Source organism: Gavialis gangeticus, unplaced genomic scaffold, assembly GCF_001723915.1.
Source record: "Gavialis gangeticus isolate Ggan-Ray unplaced genomic scaffold, GavGan_comp1, whole genome shotgun sequence".
Lineage (NCBI taxonomy): Eukaryota > Metazoa > Chordata > Crocodylia > Gavialidae > Gavialis > Gavialis gangeticus.
This window is the reverse complement of record NW_017729033.1, coordinates 15,193,290-15,210,455: the sequence shown is the minus strand read 5'-3', so window position 1 is coordinate 15,210,455 and position 17,166 is coordinate 15,193,290. Positions and strand designations below refer to the sequence as shown.

At 41.1% G+C, this 17,166-nt stretch overlaps 1 protein-coding gene across 8 annotated transcripts in view; it reads left to right on the top strand.

Annotated features, from left to right (window-relative positions):
- Positions 1 to 17,166, top strand: part of CTBP1 (C-terminal binding protein 1) — a 364,798-nt gene that overhangs the window by 317,142 nt on the left and 30,490 nt on the right. For all 8 annotated transcript variants that reach the window (XM_019525924.1, XM_019525923.1, XM_019525930.1 and 5 more), the window contains one exon: positions 12,978 to 13,122. In XM_019525924.1, the coding sequence (XP_019381469.1) occupies positions 12,978 to 13,122 (145 nt within the window). The remainder of the gene's footprint in view (positions 1 to 12,977; positions 13,123 to 17,166) is intronic.

Below are 17,166 nucleotides of genomic sequence, written 5' to 3'. Positions count from 1 at the left end.
ACATACAGCCCCTCCAAGTGCCCCTTCACTTAGTCTGTACTAACAGTTGGTGTGTTGGTGTCCCTCCTGTGTCTATCTATGATCCAACTGGGAGATTTGTCTTGGTCTGTGTCTAGGAATACAGATGCAAAGAACTCACTGAAGTGCTCAGCTTTGTGATTCCTTTTTAATTACACTTGAAACAAATGTTTCCCTTCAGCATTTGCAGCACAGACATGTCAACATAATGTTTTAAAACAGTTATTGAACTAGAAACGGACTATAAACAAATGTAAGATTTACTGTTGCGTTTGCATTGTCTGATTTGAGAGAGAGATGCAGAAAAATATATTGTAAATATTTTCTTGTTCTATTTCAAACAATCATCATAGAAAAAGTTACTGGGGCTAAAAGCTGGATCTTATAAGACATATAAGACACTAGAAGCATATGCAATGGCAAAGAACATATACTTCAGATGTAATTATTATTAGATACCACCACTCCACACATTAGGTGGACTTGACTGTTCGTGTTGGCACCTGCACTATGCAGACTTTCCAGTGTTTCCTTTGTTGAAATCCAGTCAAATATTGTTGACTTGTTATACCTGCAAATTGGAGGTCTCTTACCCAATATAGAGGGTTTTTTTCTGATAAATACCAAATTTATTTTTTTCTAATTAGTGACCCATGAGGGAGGGACATTCCAGATCTTAAAGTGCTCAAAGGGGCACTTGTTTCAAATTGTAGCTTGAAAGGGGCGCTCAAATGACCGAAATCTGATAAGGAGCTCTAATGGCCTTTTAGTGACCGGTGATGGAAAGGTCAAAGTTCAAATTTGTGGTTTTGAAGTATTCAGCATCGCATAATAAACTGTTGTAACAAATCTCAATTCTTGGCATGGTAGCACCACTGAGATGAATTGTATCACTCAGTAAGAGCCCAGTCCTTTAAGGTACTAAGTGTAATTCCTATCTATTATAGTGGGATATTAGGGTGCCCAGCACCTCAGTGTTATAGATTTCATGGACATTTGGGCTGGAAGGGACCTTGGAAGATCATCGAGTCCAGCCCCCCGCCCAAAGGGCAGGAAGTCAGCTGGGGTCATAGGATCCCAGCAAGATAAGCATCCAATTTGCTCTTGATACCCTAAAAATGTCTGTATTATTACTGTTGTTGCCTCATGTTTGTGCATGTTGCTTTACAGCCGAAACATTGTCCCACAATGTTTTTAAAAAAAATGAAATTTGCACCTATGCAGTGTTAGAAAGGCATTAACATTATGTATAAAGATAGGGTGCTGCTATTGCTATTTTATTAATTGTGGGTATTGTTATTGTCCCAATGATGTCCTGGTCTGTGATTGGACCTGCACATTATACAGAAATAATGGACAGTATTACTGTATTTCTGTCTTCAAAAGTTGCAAAAATGATCATTATAAGTTGTCTATTTTAAATAATGTAATGTTCAGCACTTAGTGAATGCATATTTCTGGCTATATAACATGCCATCTGCCATGGGCCTACAAGTTATTCAGTTGTTCAAAATTTGCCATTTATACCATATTTTCTCACATATAACCTGCACCCAAGCCAGCTGCAGAAAATTGGGGTGTGCATAATATGAAAGGAAGGGTCCCCAGGGTCTGGACATTTGGCAACAGGGGGGCAGACTGATGGCAGCATTAATTGCCATGGCTCCCCTGCCACCAAATGTCTGGACCCAGGGGTGCTCCCTCTTGTATCAAATGCCAAATCAGGTTGGGGTGGGGGGCTGGGAGGGCTGCACACTGGTTCTGGAGCTGTGTGCTGGGTTGGAACTGGCACACCAGTCTGGGAAGGTTCTGGTTTGGGCCCAGCATGTGGCTCTGGAGCCAGTGAACAGGGCTGGCTAGGAAGGGGCTGGCTGCAACAGCTCTGGAGACAGCACGGAGGGTTGGATCCTGCCTGGCCAATGCTACACACTGGCCCTGAAGCCAGGCTCTGCCCTAGCTCCAGTTCCATTGCACTGCCTTACCACCTTCACAGTCAGATTGAGCCCAGCCCCACCATGCGGCCCCTGGTTCCCAAGTCCTCATATCCAGCACATCACTTTCAAGTGTGCAGCCCCTAGCCTCCAAGCCCTCAGTCATAATGTACAGCTCCCAGGCTCCGGCCCTCAATACCAGAGCACTGGTACTTACTTACCCATACCTGGACTTCATGGTAAGATTTTTTTTAAATCATGGGGCCTTGAACAAATAGGGTGCATATTATGCTCAAGGCATGGTATATGTAAAAATATGGTATTATCCTGATACTGAATATAGGTATTTACAAGAGACCACTTGAAGGTAGGAGGAAAGAGAATGAGAGACGGACACGCTAGAAAACAAAGGAGCAAAGAAGAATTTGCTGATCTCAGAAAAACTCTTTCTCTTTATTGAAAGCAGAACATGACATTTGTTTCTGTTTCAAGTACTTCTTTTTTTTGTCTTAAAAGCTTTCTTAAAATGGGATCTAATATAAAAGCAGGAGTAGATGCCTTTTGCCACTGAGGTACTAAGTGAAAAGACTGGAGATTTGAAGAGGGATTTGAAAGAGGAGATTGCAGTTGACTGGCACACACAATATAGGGAAGTTGTGTAGGAGCAGCATAAAAAAGGCATGGGATTAAATGTGGATGGACAAGATAAGGGAAAGAACAGGGCATAAAAAGGTGAGTAGGGAGAAATAAGAGCTGAAATGTGAGAGGCAAGCTGTTGTGGAGCCTTGAGCGGGAAGGTGAGGAGCCTTGAGAGGGATTCTGCAGAGACGCAATAGAACATTAATTGGAGTTGCAGCATTTTAGTTGAGATGGATGAGAAGGAGAAAGGCTGAAAGAGAAGGACGTAAGAGGTTGTGCAGGAAATAGAATCTAAGCACGAATCTGGGCATTTACAATGAAGACAGACAGGGAAGGTAAGCGAAATGATTGGAAGAGAGTTTGGGATGCTGACCCCTGCTGATGTAGCTGATTTTGCCTTCAGCCTTGCCTGCCCCATAGCCTAGTTAAACACTCGAAGTCTGAGAGGTGCTTAGTATTCAGGTGTTCTGCTCCCTGGGAGTGCATTAACCACTATGTTATTGGGCAAAAGTTGGATACTAGTGGCACTAGTGCCCCACTTCTGAAGGAAATGCTGCTGTCAGAAGCAGTGGTTCAGGTGGACCTCTCTCCTTTGAGGGACTAGACCCAACAGGATGCCTTCCATCTTAGCTGGCAGGATGCGGCTGGATCCTGGCATGATGGGGTGCACTAGGCAGCGCATTGGCACGGTGCACCAGTGCCTACATGGGTAGAGTAAGATTGTACCTTGAGCTAAAAGTGTATTGTTGGGAAAGTGGAGCCAAAAGCCTTTGATGTTTAAAAGGTAAAATAAGATCTAGGCCCAAGTGCCTTTTGAATCAAGTAAGGTGGAAAATGTGATAACTGGGGCTTAGATTATTTACATTTGGCATTTAGCTGGGGAGACCCAGTTTAGTATGATTCAGCTGTAAAATATTGTTATGAGATTGATTAAACAAATCAAGAACAGAATTTACATCACATGTAACTACAGGGACTAAGGGTCTTGTTGCACCATGTGCTGAGACACGCAAATGTTGATTGGTGTTAGTGCTAGCTTGAGTTTGGTACAGTGACATTTCAGGCCAGCAGAAGCTTGGAGGACTGAAAAGTAAGAACAACCCCCCCACACCCGGGGCCCCCCTCCTGGCCCTCAGATTTCCATCCTGCCCCCTGCTGTGCCCCCACCTACTTTTGGCTGCCTGGCTATCTGTCCCAGGGAGCAGGTAGGGAAGGGTTAATGCTACCTGCCCAGCTGCTGCTGCTGAGCTGGGCTGCTGCTCTTCAAGGGCTGAGAGTAGCAAGGGCTGTGGCTGAGTAGGCAGGTTAATCCTGGGCAGCCACAAGTAAGTAGAGGGGACGGGGGCAGTGGGAGGGGATCTGGGCTGCTGTGAGCAAGGGGGGTGCAGTGGGCCTGATCTAGGCCATCAGGGCAGGAGGGACAGGTGAGGAGTTTACACTAAGGTATAGCATAGAGTTGGCTACACTTCAGTGTTACAGAAGCTGGGTAGCATGAATCCAAGATAATCCTGCTCTGGAGTGGTGTAACTTTAAGTTGCACAGGATCATAGAAAATTAGAGTTGGAATGGACCCCAGGAGATCATCTGTTATAGTCCAACCCCGTGCTCAAAGCAGGACCATCCCCAACTAGATCATCCCAGCCAAGGATTTGTCTAGCTGGGTCTTAAAATCCTCCAAGGATGGAGATTCCACCTCCTTTCTGGGCAACCTCCTCCAGTGTTTTACTACCTTCCCTGTGAGAGTCTTTCCTAATGTCTAACCTAAACTTCCCTTGCTGCAACTTGAAACCATTGCTCCTTGTTCTGCCATCTTCGCCACTGAGATCAGTCCATCCTTTGTAAGCACCCTTTATGTAGTTGAAGGCTGTTATTAAATCCCCCCTTCTCCAGACTAAATAAGTTCCCTCAGACTCTCCAAAGTCATGCACCCCAGCTCCTAACCATTTTCATTGCCCTTTCCAATTTGTCCACATATTTCTAGTGGGAGGGCAAAACTGGACACAGTACTGAAGATGTGGCCTCATCAGTGCTAATTAGAGGGAAATAATCACTTCCCTCAATCTGCTGGCAATGCAGCCCAGTATGCTGTTAGCCTTTGCAACAGGGGCACCCTATCGGCTCATCTTCTTCTTATTGTCTTCTGCAGGGATTTTCAACCTTTTTTGAGCAGTTTACCCCTGGCGGCCAGTCGAGAAGCAGGGTTGGTGGGGTAGGTAGCTGCAGCTGGTTGTGGAGCTGGGAGGGCATTGCAGCAACTGCACATGGAGCAGTGGTGCAGGGTGATGGGTGGCAGTGGCCGCATGCAAGCTTCTCGCCCTGCAGCTGGCTGGCAGCTGTTCAGCCTGCAGAGGGGCGCCACTGCCCTGGTCCCACCCCGGCCCTGCTCCTATGAGGTGGAGGCGCTCCATCCCCACCCACCTGTGTGTACCCCCTGAGATCTTTCAAAGTACCCCTGGGGGTACACACATACCTGGTTGCCAACCCCATATCTACTGTAACCCCCAGGTCCTTTTTTGCAGAGCTGCTGCTTAGCCAATTGAACGCAAGCCTGTACCTCTGCAAGGGATTGTTCCATCCTAAGTGCAGGACTTTGTATTTGTCCTTATTGAACCTCATGAGATTTCTTTTGGTCCAGTTATCCAATTTTCAAGGTCTCTCTGAATCCTAGCCCTTCCCTCCAGTGTATTTTAAATTTCTTTTACCTATGCATTGTCATGTGTTTTACTACCAAATGAGTTGGCTACTGAATTTTGCAGTTCTTCAGTCACTGGAATACCATGCTAAGAGTCAAATAACTTATCTTTGATTTACCTTCCAACACATATGCTCACAGAAAAGAAATTACTAGGATTTGGATGCTCAGTTGAAAAAGCGACTATATAATATCCCATGACATATATTCCAAACATCAACATGGATTAAATGGATTCCACTGGAGAGCATCTGCTAAATCTCACTGTCCCTGTCAAAAGAACAAAACAAAATCAGTTTTACAGGGATGTTTTATTTCCATATTTTTGCTTTAAGTTAAAAGTTCAAGAAGCTTAAAAGCTTATTTTTTAGTTTGAATTCCATGTTATAAGACTCCAGCATTCTTAATGAGTATTTTTCTATGTAGAACTTTTTTAAAATGATATTTTCTAATCATTATGAGTCAAACTAAAATTACCTTAGAGGAAAATTTTCATAACAGAACAAAACCAAGTTTTAAAAATAAACAAAGAACTAGTGGTTGCTACTTTGTTCTCTAATGTCTTTGATATCCTTTTTATATCTCTCATTTGTGTTTGAATAAAAGACCTGCACTCCAGCTTCAGCATCTTCTCTCTGCTTGCTCAGTGAAGCTATAATACTACACTTGTAACATCCACTATTGTGTACCTTAATGTGATAGATGCAGCATTATAAATGTACTTCAGAATTAAAATCTTGGAGTGTGGGGTTTGAGAAGTAATCCTTCCTCCTCCCTCTCATAAATTCATATTCCCCAGAGAATTTTTACCTAGGAACTCATCCAAAACCTGCTGAACTTAAAGGGAACCTATGAATCGACTTCAGTGGGCTTTGTGTCTGGTTCTTCATGACAATTTTTAAATAATAAAAAGCTGTCAGTAAATCTAATAAGGTTATAAAAAAAATTAACCAGGAGGTACGTGATTATTTAATACAATGGCTAATACAGCCCAGTAGTCGGTGAGCCCTGTGCCAGCCATGTCGGACTTGCATGTCTAGTGTACCATCATGCATCAGAGCAGGCTGCCAAAATTTATACACTATAGAAAGCAAAATCTCTTCAGGTGCTACTATGCCCCCAAAGCAGCCTATCAGTCTTAGAGACAGTTTACAGTATATAATGTAGCTGGTTATCAGTGCGCATCTCACTGTGTCTTTCAGTACCAGACCTCACGAAGAATCACTAGTGCTCAAAAAATGCTGGTGATTATTAACAGTTTCTCTCTCCTGCATCACCCCACTTCTTATTTTTTTCAGTTGGTGCTCATTGTGTTGTTACATTATTGTCATTGACATTCATGGTATTATATATCTGCCAGTGAGAACGGTTTCAATCCATCTTACATTTCTAATAGATGGAATTTAAATGTTAAATAATTCTAGATGTATTAATAGGAAACACAAGTAAATCTATGCATAGAAACTGTGAAGCTTGAAAAAAGCTGAATACACTTTTTATTTTAAACCCTTTAGTAGGAAGCACTATAGTAAGAGACTGTGACCTAAGATGGACTGTTGTAATAAAGCTGTTGCATGTAATTGTCAATTAGTGCTGGGATTGAAAATGTGCCTTAGTTATAGGCTAGGTTTTCGTCTAAAAAAAAAAAAGAGAAGCTGCCACATTGATCTTAGAAATGCAGAGAAAGTCTAAATCTTTATTGTGCTGTAAACACAAGAGCCTGAAGAAGATACCTTTATTTCAGTGTTTTATGTAACAGCGTATGTAATGTTTATGTATGTCCATATAGTCCAAATGTAATGTAACAGTATTTAGCTCTGATTTAGTGCCACTGGAGTCGATAAAAATCAACAGGCATTGGGTTGGGCTCTTACTGCATAAAGTTGAATCACTGGGCAAGTGCATTATTGGCAGTGAAACTCACTGCAGAGACCTTATACAGAAACTGGAGCCATAAAAGGACAGCTCAGACTAACAGGTTTTTAGTGACCTATCAGGTGCAGCCTGAGTGAGCAGTATTTCCTTTTTAGTTTGTGCAGCGTTAGTTTTATTTAGAGCCATTGCACCACTCTGTGGGACATTACAGTTGCTTTATGCAGCAGCAAAGAATCATTTGCAGGCATGTCATATATTACAAATTGTAGCTTGGAAATTTTGAGTTAATTGAAGCTTACAAAAGACAAATGCACAAGTCATATATAAAGTCAAATAGCTTTAGTATAAATATACTGAATGCCTCAAATAACAAGGGCAAGGGCTGGGAAATGTGGTATTTCTAATGTCTCCCTTATTTTCTTTGCAAAATCCCTGACGTCCACTGATAAACCTTTAGCATATTGTCTATTAACAATACCACATCAGCCTACTGGGCCAAGAAAGCTTCTGGAGCATAATTACAGTCTATAGGGCCAAGTGACGCACATGACTCTTCAGTATTGCTTTTACAGTATTTTTTTTTAAACACTGCTGGTCTCTCTCCCAAAGAATGTCAAATAGTCTTGAGCTGTTTTAAAATCATGTATCATCCTTTTGTTTTCTTTTTAGAGGAACTTGTCTTATTCCTGCAAGATGGCTCCAATGAAGTTCTTAATTGTTTGACAGAGCCCAGCAGACTGTTTTCTGCATCTGCATTTTGGCTCTGATCCAGAACCCATTGGAGAGCAATCTTCTCGCTGACTTGAGTAAGCTTTGAACCAGGCCCTCTTAGCAGAAACCCAGTGGGGTATAATTTAAGAAGACCAGAAAAGAAAAACAAGGCTGTGGTTTCCATGATGTCCTGAATGCTGCTCCCAGCCAGACTATTTGGGGCTTTGGACACATTGTTAAGGCCGTTTGGTGTTTGTTTGTTTGTTTGTTTGTTTTTTATTTATTGGGCGGGGGTGGGGGGAGCAGAGGATAAATTGGAAGCTTTAAATTATATGGTCCACCCCCCAAAATTTAGAATACGCAGCTATTAGGGTCGTGGTCAGCCACTGTTACCTAGAAAGCCTGGGATAGTCCAAGACTAAAGTACAGTTAGGACCCAGTTAGTCCATACCAAGAGCACTTATTACATGAGCATCTGCACGTTAAAGCTCTTTAATTCAAGCTAAGTGCCCTGTGAGTGTCTCAATTATACCACTTCAGGCAAGGGTTAACTCTGGGATATGCTACCTAGCTTATGTTAGGGCAACTTCAGTCTGCTTCATGGAGATGAAATGAGCAATTTGCAGCTCTCCGGCATCCCAGTACACACCATTCCCATCCAGAGCCAGAATAGAGCCCAGATATCCCGGTTCCTAGCCACACCGCTACTCGCCAGCACTGTAGTGGCAAGTCAGAGGTATGCAGGCAAGAAGTGGTATTAACCTTTAACTTGTGTCTGGTCACAGCGCATTCTAATTTTAACCCCACTTCACATTCCACACATTAACGTGGTCCAAGTGTGATGTGTAATTTCACCCTAACGAGAAGAACTGGGAGAACTGAAAAGAAAGGCAGATAACATCTGGTGAGGTCTTTAAAACCAGGTAATTTTTGATCAGGTCTCCTATTTTTGTGGTATAGGTTCCCTTAACACCCAGGGGACTTAGAATATTTTGAAAGTTGTGCAGTCGTATGAGGAGGAGGAGTGGGAAGACTGCACAGTTCTGCAAACCATGTCAGCCAGTCCATGGAGGAATGACTTTGAAGCAGGCAGTTTGCTGCAGCTTCTTAAAGGGTCCAAATTGGGTATGGCAACTGGCAAAAATGGGAGGAACGTTGGCCCCATGTTGGAGGGTAGGCAACAAGGGAAGGAAGCCTACCAAGGGCCTATAGCTGCTCATTACAAACCCTGTTTATCTGAAAAGCACAGGAGCAGTGCAAAATGTTTGACAAAAGCAAGAAAGACTGTGTAGGTGAATGGGACTATTTGTGCCAATTTCATTTGTGTCATTTTTTATATCCATTTTCTTTGAATATAAAAAACAAAAATATTTCTACCAAGTTTAGGTTTATGAAGTAAATGAGCCCATTATTAGAGTGGAAAAGAAAAATTTCTCAATCATTTTTGAGCTAACCTGAGATTCCAGTTTGTATTTTATATATCTTGTACAGCTTGTGCAAATTGACACTAGCTGATATTTTTGGCATAACATTACATCAGCCTGTCTTGTGTGACTCTGCTAGTATTACATGTTACACTACTTTAAATGAAGTTAATATTCTTCAGATAGAATATTATTAGCCTTGGAGATGCCTTTAACCGGAAGTACATCTCTTCCCCTCTGCCCCACAAAAAATTCAAATAAAAATTTATTTCATACAGTTCCATCTATTTCTAATATACCCATCAAGATGGTACCAGTGATTCTTTACAGATGCATGTTATCATATATGATCAGTAAATTAGTCATCTCTATGCATAGCTGTTTTTTGCCAAAGGTTATTTTGTTGCCTAGAACCTAAAACATTTATGTTGGATTATAATACCATTTTTACAAATATTTAAAGATACAAAACAAAGTTTTGTTCCTGCTGTATTTTGTAACCTTTTTTTTTTTTTTTTACTACTTTTTATACATTCAAGGAACTTCAGTAACGGCTGAGCAATTCATTAAATGTCATTTCTATCCTCCTTTTTTTCAAAGCAAAGCATAAAAGCCTTCATTAGTCCGTGCCTTTTTTCCCTTAATAATAATACTGTTTGCATCTATTTCAACTGATTTTTTTTTTTTTTTTAAATTCAGATAAAGCCCCGCATTCACCACCAGGTTTTATTAACTCTCATTAGTATGGGATTTCTTTTTCTAAATTCAGTTCTTAGCTTTTCTTTTTGCTTTTGGACATAATTTAATCTTTTAGCATGCGAGGCGTAGGGAGTGCTGACATCAAAATAAGCTGGTGTGAAACAGTACATAGTATTGACATTTTCATTTCCCTCCTGAATTGCCCATAGCTCTGTAAGAGTCCTGAACATTAAAAGCAAAACACCAAAAGATGTCACTTGCCCACCTGTTTTTGTTACATTGCTGCTGTCGCAATATGGCAACTACATAAATACACACAGAGATGACTGGCTTAAGCATTAGGTCACCTGTTCAATAAAGTGTCCTTACTTCTGAGCTTCTGATGAAAGACTGCAACCTCCTCGGGATGTCAGACAACAGCCTGATCAGGACCAAATGTTATAACATGGCAGGTCCAATCTGTGGATACTCCAGGCTTCAGTTGTGGCCCTCAAAGCCACTCCAACGTAAGCCAGATGCACTCTAAGGCTAAGAACAAACGTTCAAAAAGCCCAAGGCAGAAGCGATTTGTTTTACACTTTATTCTAAGCACCCAAAGTTTAGGTCAAGAGAGAGCAAAATAGATGTTTCTCCGGGGCAGACGTGCATACTGCAGCAGGGTGGGAGCACTCCCACTACCTCTACTCCCCCACCCCCTCTTGCCACCGGTAGCAGCCCCTGGTCCACCGTGACCGGGTCTTGTCGGAGTTGGGTTGCTTGCCACTGACAGGTGACTGCTGGCAGAGGGTAGGGCTCAGGGCTGGCTAGCCAGGTCAGGCAGTGGCAGTGGGGGGTGGAGGTACCACCCGCAGCTGTGCTGCCTCAGATCTGGGGTGGCTGTAAGCAGGGCAGGGGGTGGGCTGTGGGAGCAGGATGGCACAGGGGTTGCCACTTGCTCAGTGAGGTGCCCTGCAGTCATACCAGGGATGGTCCCCATGGGGTGGGAGCTCTGGGCTCAGCATCCCTCTCTTTGGGGATCCCCCACACCCAACTGCAGCCTGAGTCAGTGCCTTTCCCACATTCCCTTTGAGCCCCTGGACAGGGGCTGGAGCTGGGGCTGGGCCAGTAGGGCAGCAGCATCCTTTGATCTATCAAAGGATGGCTTTCCTCTACCACACAGCTGTCCTGATGAGCCTGAGAAGGGAAGCAAGAAGCAAAATCCTTACTTTAATTCTCTTCCACTCGCGAGTAAATGCTGCCTGTAGGAAGGTTATCATCCCCACAGGACATACCTATACACTGAGATCAACAAGTCGCATTATGGTTAGATGTTTTTGCAGAATCATGGTCTGCATGTTGTGTCTGTATTTTATTGCAGTTCTCACTCATTTCTAATAGTGTAACATCAGTTAATTTGTCCCCTGTTCTAATACCCCATTCATTCTCAGTCAGCCTGAAGCTGGAGAAGTTACCACTCCGGCAAGACCTGCTGAAATGCCAAAAGATATTTTATAAAATATTTAATTCATGAAAATTTTGCTTCAGTGCCATCTATTTATTTGCATATTATCCCTATGTTTTTTTTGTCTGGCTCCAAGTGTTCATCTTCAACATGTAGTTATAATCCTTTGTGTCTAGGATCACAGTTTGTTGGTTGATTTCTGGTTGAAATAGAAAAACAAGTAAAAAAAATGATGTTATAAAATCCTGGGAAACTTTCACCCAAGCAGAAATTGTTCAGATGACAGAAACAGCACATATGCCAGAGCCAATTTAGTATGGCCTTCTCAAAAAATATTAATGAAATGTGCATTGTAGGAGCCTTATAAAGTCATTAGCTTTGAAGTTGAAATGATTCTGATTTTTTTAAGGCTTAGGGCATTATGTGGGAGTTTGAGAAGGGATTCAGAAGAAGAAAATGGATCGCTAAAATAAATAATCTAATTTGCATGCATGTACTCTGAGTTATGGACACAAGGGAAGAGAAACAGATGTTTATTTCTGCTTCTGGAGATTGAACCATACAGACACGTTGGGTTATCTTCTGCATCATTTGAGTGATGCATAGTGGCACCATGCATACAGCAACAGAGAATATGATGCTGCTGGTTCAGTATCCCAACCTCACTCTTACTTTTCCAGTTTTTCAAGCAGTGTGATGAGGTAAACTGACATGCCACTCCTTCAAAATCTATTTTGAATAGATGCTGTAGTCTTCATTTCATTAACTCTTTATGTTCAGGTTGGTTTGTTTTTGACTGCTTTGGCCTTCATCTTGCTCTTTCTTCTCCTTTCCAGGTGGTTCTAGCCACTTAAAGAAACTGATTTGCATGTGTCTCGTATGTCAGCTCTCCAGTAATAGGAACTGTAGCAAAACACCATGTCAATAAATGAGAGCGAAAGCATTTTATGTTCAGGTTTTGCATAGTCAAGTTTCAGTCTCCATTGTCAGGGGGTTGAATGCTCAATGTCCTCTGTGCAAGTATTGAAGCACTTTATCCAGTGGAATGAATGCCTGAACTACAGTGTGAATGATGAAGAGGTGTTACTCTGTAGTTCAAAACTGGCTGTCCGTGAGACAGCTGCCATCACACAAACACTGTACTGTAAGGAAAGCCAAGGGGTTCTCATGCTTATAGCTGTATCTGCATGTGTACCTACAGTCGTGATCATGATTAATCAAATGGCAGTATAAGGGCAATACTGCAGGGTACTGAGCATCATCCAGGACATAGCAAGTTCTTTCCACTTCCATAATATAAGTGGAGATGCAAGGTCACAGGTTTGGCTTCATAGTGCATTTGTGGGGACATTAGCTGAAGCAAACATGTCTTCAAAGGTGGAGAGGACATTTGGAAGGACAGAATCTAAAGAAGAGAGAAATATATAAACTTAAAATTAGTAACTTCTAATTCCTGTGGTCCTTAAGACCCAAAAAGTTTGAATACTTGCTGAAATCCAATTGTTCTGAAACAGAAAAATTAAGCAATTTCTTTCTTTTGATTGTAGGTACTAAATGAAGCTGTGGGTGCACTGATGTATCACACTATCACTTTAACACGAGAAGACCTGGAGAAATTCAAAGCACTTCGAATAATTGTCCGAATCGGCAGTGGTTTTGATAACATTGACATCAAATCTGCTGGGGATTTAGGTATGATTATAAAAGACTGTTTTACTTGAACATCTTAAACTTGCCTCCAGAAATTTGATAACATATAAATCTTTGCATTAACATTTGCTGTATAATTTGTACTAACATAATACGTAAGCTGTATAATTTTCTCATCAAAGTATTTAAAAATCATTATGGAGATATTAGCATTAGCTAATTAAGTGATAATATTAATGGATTTGTGACAGGATGGCAGGCTGCCTGTTCAAGATAAATTCCAAGACTAAGACTGAGCTCTTTTTTATTTCTCTTTTCTCTTTTTTTTTTTTACCATAAACTGCAAACTGATGTTATTTATTTTAACTGCTGCAGACTGTAATCCAATCACAATTTATAAGCCTATCAATATTATAGCAAACTATTTAGTTTGAAGAAAATAAAATGAGAACATTACCCATTATCTAGTACTTGTGTTGAGGTATAAAATGTAGTTCAGAAGACTTCAACAAATCAAGCATATCAATTTTAGGAGCGAATCAATCGTAATGACTAAAAAATAAACTAAAACACTAGGAAATTTGAAGAGAGGGTCCTCACTGTACCATAATTGAAAAACTGAAGCCCGAGTTCTTTCAGAACAATCAAAGCCTAAGCTGTATTCGCAAAGTAAGTTATTTCTTCAATTTTTCTATGTAAGCTGGGAGAACAAAAAAAAAAAAACAAAGATTTTTTTTGCGTGCGCGTCTTAAATTTAGGCCCTGGTAACATTTGTCCTCTAGTATAATACTTGCTGATGTAAGTATTCCCACTGAAATATAAAATGATTGCAGTACTGGGTAGTTTTCTAGTAGATAAGAGGGTTTTTGGCCTGTTTTTTTTTTACTTCAATTTTTACAAAATAGGCAAAATCAAAGAAGTTTTCCTATTGTAAAAATGCATCTGGAGAGGGTGAGATCTGAATCTCTTAGGAATGTCTTCTCCTCTTGGCAACTACCTTCAATTCCCATTAACCTTAACACGGTTAATACGTATATCATGAAGCACGAAGCCACAACTGTGTCTAGGCTTACAAAATAGTGATAGGCTTGAAGTAAAATCCTAGATCTAAACCCCAAGTCCATGGAGATCCAAGACTAAGTAGTAAAGATAGGACCCAGGGTATTGGTTCATACTCATCTTCAACCATTTGTCTGCTTACAGTTTCTACTTTTATACTGATTAAAATAAAAAGTTTTATTGTTTATGCCCTGTGTGGTCATAGTGGGTAGAGCAAGGGACTTGGAGATAACTACTTAGGCAAATCACTTACAGTTTCACTCATTTTTCCATTTGCAGAACTGATTTAAATAGTACATACCATACTGAGGTGATATGAGAGTTAATTACTGTCTGTTAAGTACCTTAATCTGCTAATGAAATGTGCTGTGGAAGCAGGTCTTCTAGTAGGGTGGGGTTGCTCAGAAAATCTATTCTGAATTCCAGGTATTATAACAGAAACCTGCTCAGTGGGGAGGTTTTTTACACGTAGGTAGACATGATGACAACTGTATTATTTCCATGTTGCCGTTTTTGATTTTAATGAAAAAGAAGCCAAGTCTCTTCTGTCGAAACGCTTTAAAAATTGACATTTTTTGCACTACTGTTTGCAGTCTGAGCAAAAACCTGGCACACAGAAGTGTTTCATAAGAGAGAAATGAGTGGGCCAGGCCAAGGGTAGGTGCATGGGCTGTAGCCAGCTTACCTTCAGTCTCTCAAAGAGCGATTCTTCAGGCCAGACCCCTCAAAGCAGAGACAAGACTGGAAAAAGCACTTGGAAGAAAGGCACAAGATATTTTCACCCAAGAGAAAAAAATAAGAATAAATGGGACTGTTTTCTCAGGAAAGTGAGGAAGCCTAAGGTGACCAATTTTGGGGAACCAGAATCCATGACTCTCTAGAGATCTGATGCCCACTGCATGTCTCTGGACACAGAAGGGCAGGTTTGGATTGAGTGTAGTACTACCTTGGTGTAGCACTGTGGGTTGGGTTGGGTAATAGCTCTGATGAGCAGTAAGGCTCATTAGCCCATGTGGACTATTATAGCATCTCAGCACAACCCTCAGTGAAACACTGGGAATTGTCCAGGGGAATTAGTCAAGCCCTCGTGACATCCCTGCATATACCCTTGCAAAACTCTGGTTCCAGGGAACCTTGGGGCAATGAGGTTGCCTCAAGGATTTTACTTCAAGCCTATCACTATTTTGTAAGCTTAGACACAGTTGTGGCTTTGTGCTTCATGATGTACATATTAACTGTGTTAAAAGGTAGTTGCCAAGAGGAGAAGAAATTCCTAAGAGATTCAGATCTCACCCTCTCCAGATGCACTTTTACAATAGGAAGACTTCTTTAACTTTGCCTATTTTGTAAAAATTGAAGTAAAAAGAAATGGGCCAATTCTAAAATTCCAGATTGTCCCAGAAAATTTGAGATGATTGCTTGCCTTAGAAAGCCATATCCCATTTCTTATGATATGTCTTATTCTTACCCTCCTCCTGCTGGGCAAGCCCTTTAACGTAGCTTTCTTTGAGGAATAAATTATACAGAAGTAGAAGAGAGGCAGGTCCCCCCCCCATTATTTTAGGGAACAGGTTACCCATAGCTGCTTAGGCAAAACTGTATCAATGGCAAGGAAACCTGAAAGGTGGGTGCAATTTCCTTGTTTCTTTCTTTCTCGAGAAGATAAATATTGTAACATTTCCATCCCTTAGAAAGTCTTGTTTGTTTGATGTGGGTCATTAAAATATGTGTTCCTAAAAATTTAGTGATGCCAGTGAAATTTCCATTTCTGCTCCATTACAAATGCCTTTTTTTTTCTTGTTTAAACAAATTCAGCCCTTTGATACGATGCATTTAAAGAAGAGTTTCTCTCCAGTCAAATAAGAATACTTATTTTCTGCCTATTTTAATTTTAAAATATGTTGGGATTCACACTACCATTCATGTTAGTGGGATGCCAGGAATGATCTGCCAGTAAAGGAAGCAGTTTTATCTTAGTAAGTGTAAGAGCAGTGACTCAGCAGACAGTGACTCTGCACAAGAATGGGAAGAAACATAGTTATGCAGCTTCCCTACACTGATTTTTTTTTTTTTTTTTATTGATCTCAGAAAGTAGTAAAGCTACAGCACTGTTGAGCAGAGGAATTTGAATCTTAAAAAAAAAAAAACGGATACAAGTTTGAGCTGATTATCACATTTAATGTCATTGTTCCTGTGAAAGAGACTGTTGTTCTTTCTCTTTGCCTGCTAAGATACAAAGCTGATAATATTTGAAGCTGATGATATTAAAGCTGCGCTGTGGTTTTCCCCTTAGGCCAATATACTTGGTCAGCTGCTTACTATATTAATGGAAGCAGCCTTTTAAAATTGTTTTTGTGTAAATATAGTAAAATGCACACTAATGCCTACATAAAGAATAAAAGGCCTTTTTCACCTCTGCAGAGATAATCCAGTATGCTCTATGCAATAAGTATCCACAGCTACCTGATTGTAAACTTTCCAGGGATCAGAGCTGGTGAGGTGAGAGAGAGCATTTCACACTTCGAAACATGAAAGGAGGGAATAGGTCAAATGGGACAAATCATTTTTGAAAGAAATCACAATTTTAGGCTTTGCCTAACTATTTTTGGTTAACTGCAGTGTGAAAGGAAAGTACTGTCTGGAAATCTACAGAAAGGTAGGTATGTAACATGGGTCTGATCCATATTTGTTTTCAATGTTTTTCTCGACTCCCACTGAACATAGTAGAATCAAATTGAATGATAACATCTGTGGGAGTTTTGCTGTCTCTTTACACCATCCCTTGCTCAGTTGGGACTGGCAATTGTCAGTTGCTCCTTACCTTGAACTGTCTTTAAGCACCTTGCAGTAGCTCTGAGCACATCTCTGTCTGAAGGCTTACGTTTGGTGTTTCTTTAATAGTTACAGCAAGGACACCACATCTGGGCTCCTAGGGCATGTCCAAATGAGCTGGAACGTGCGCTTCCCCGGGGACTTGTCCCCAGGGAACGTCTTTGCCACACATGCTCTGGTGTGCGGCAGGTTACC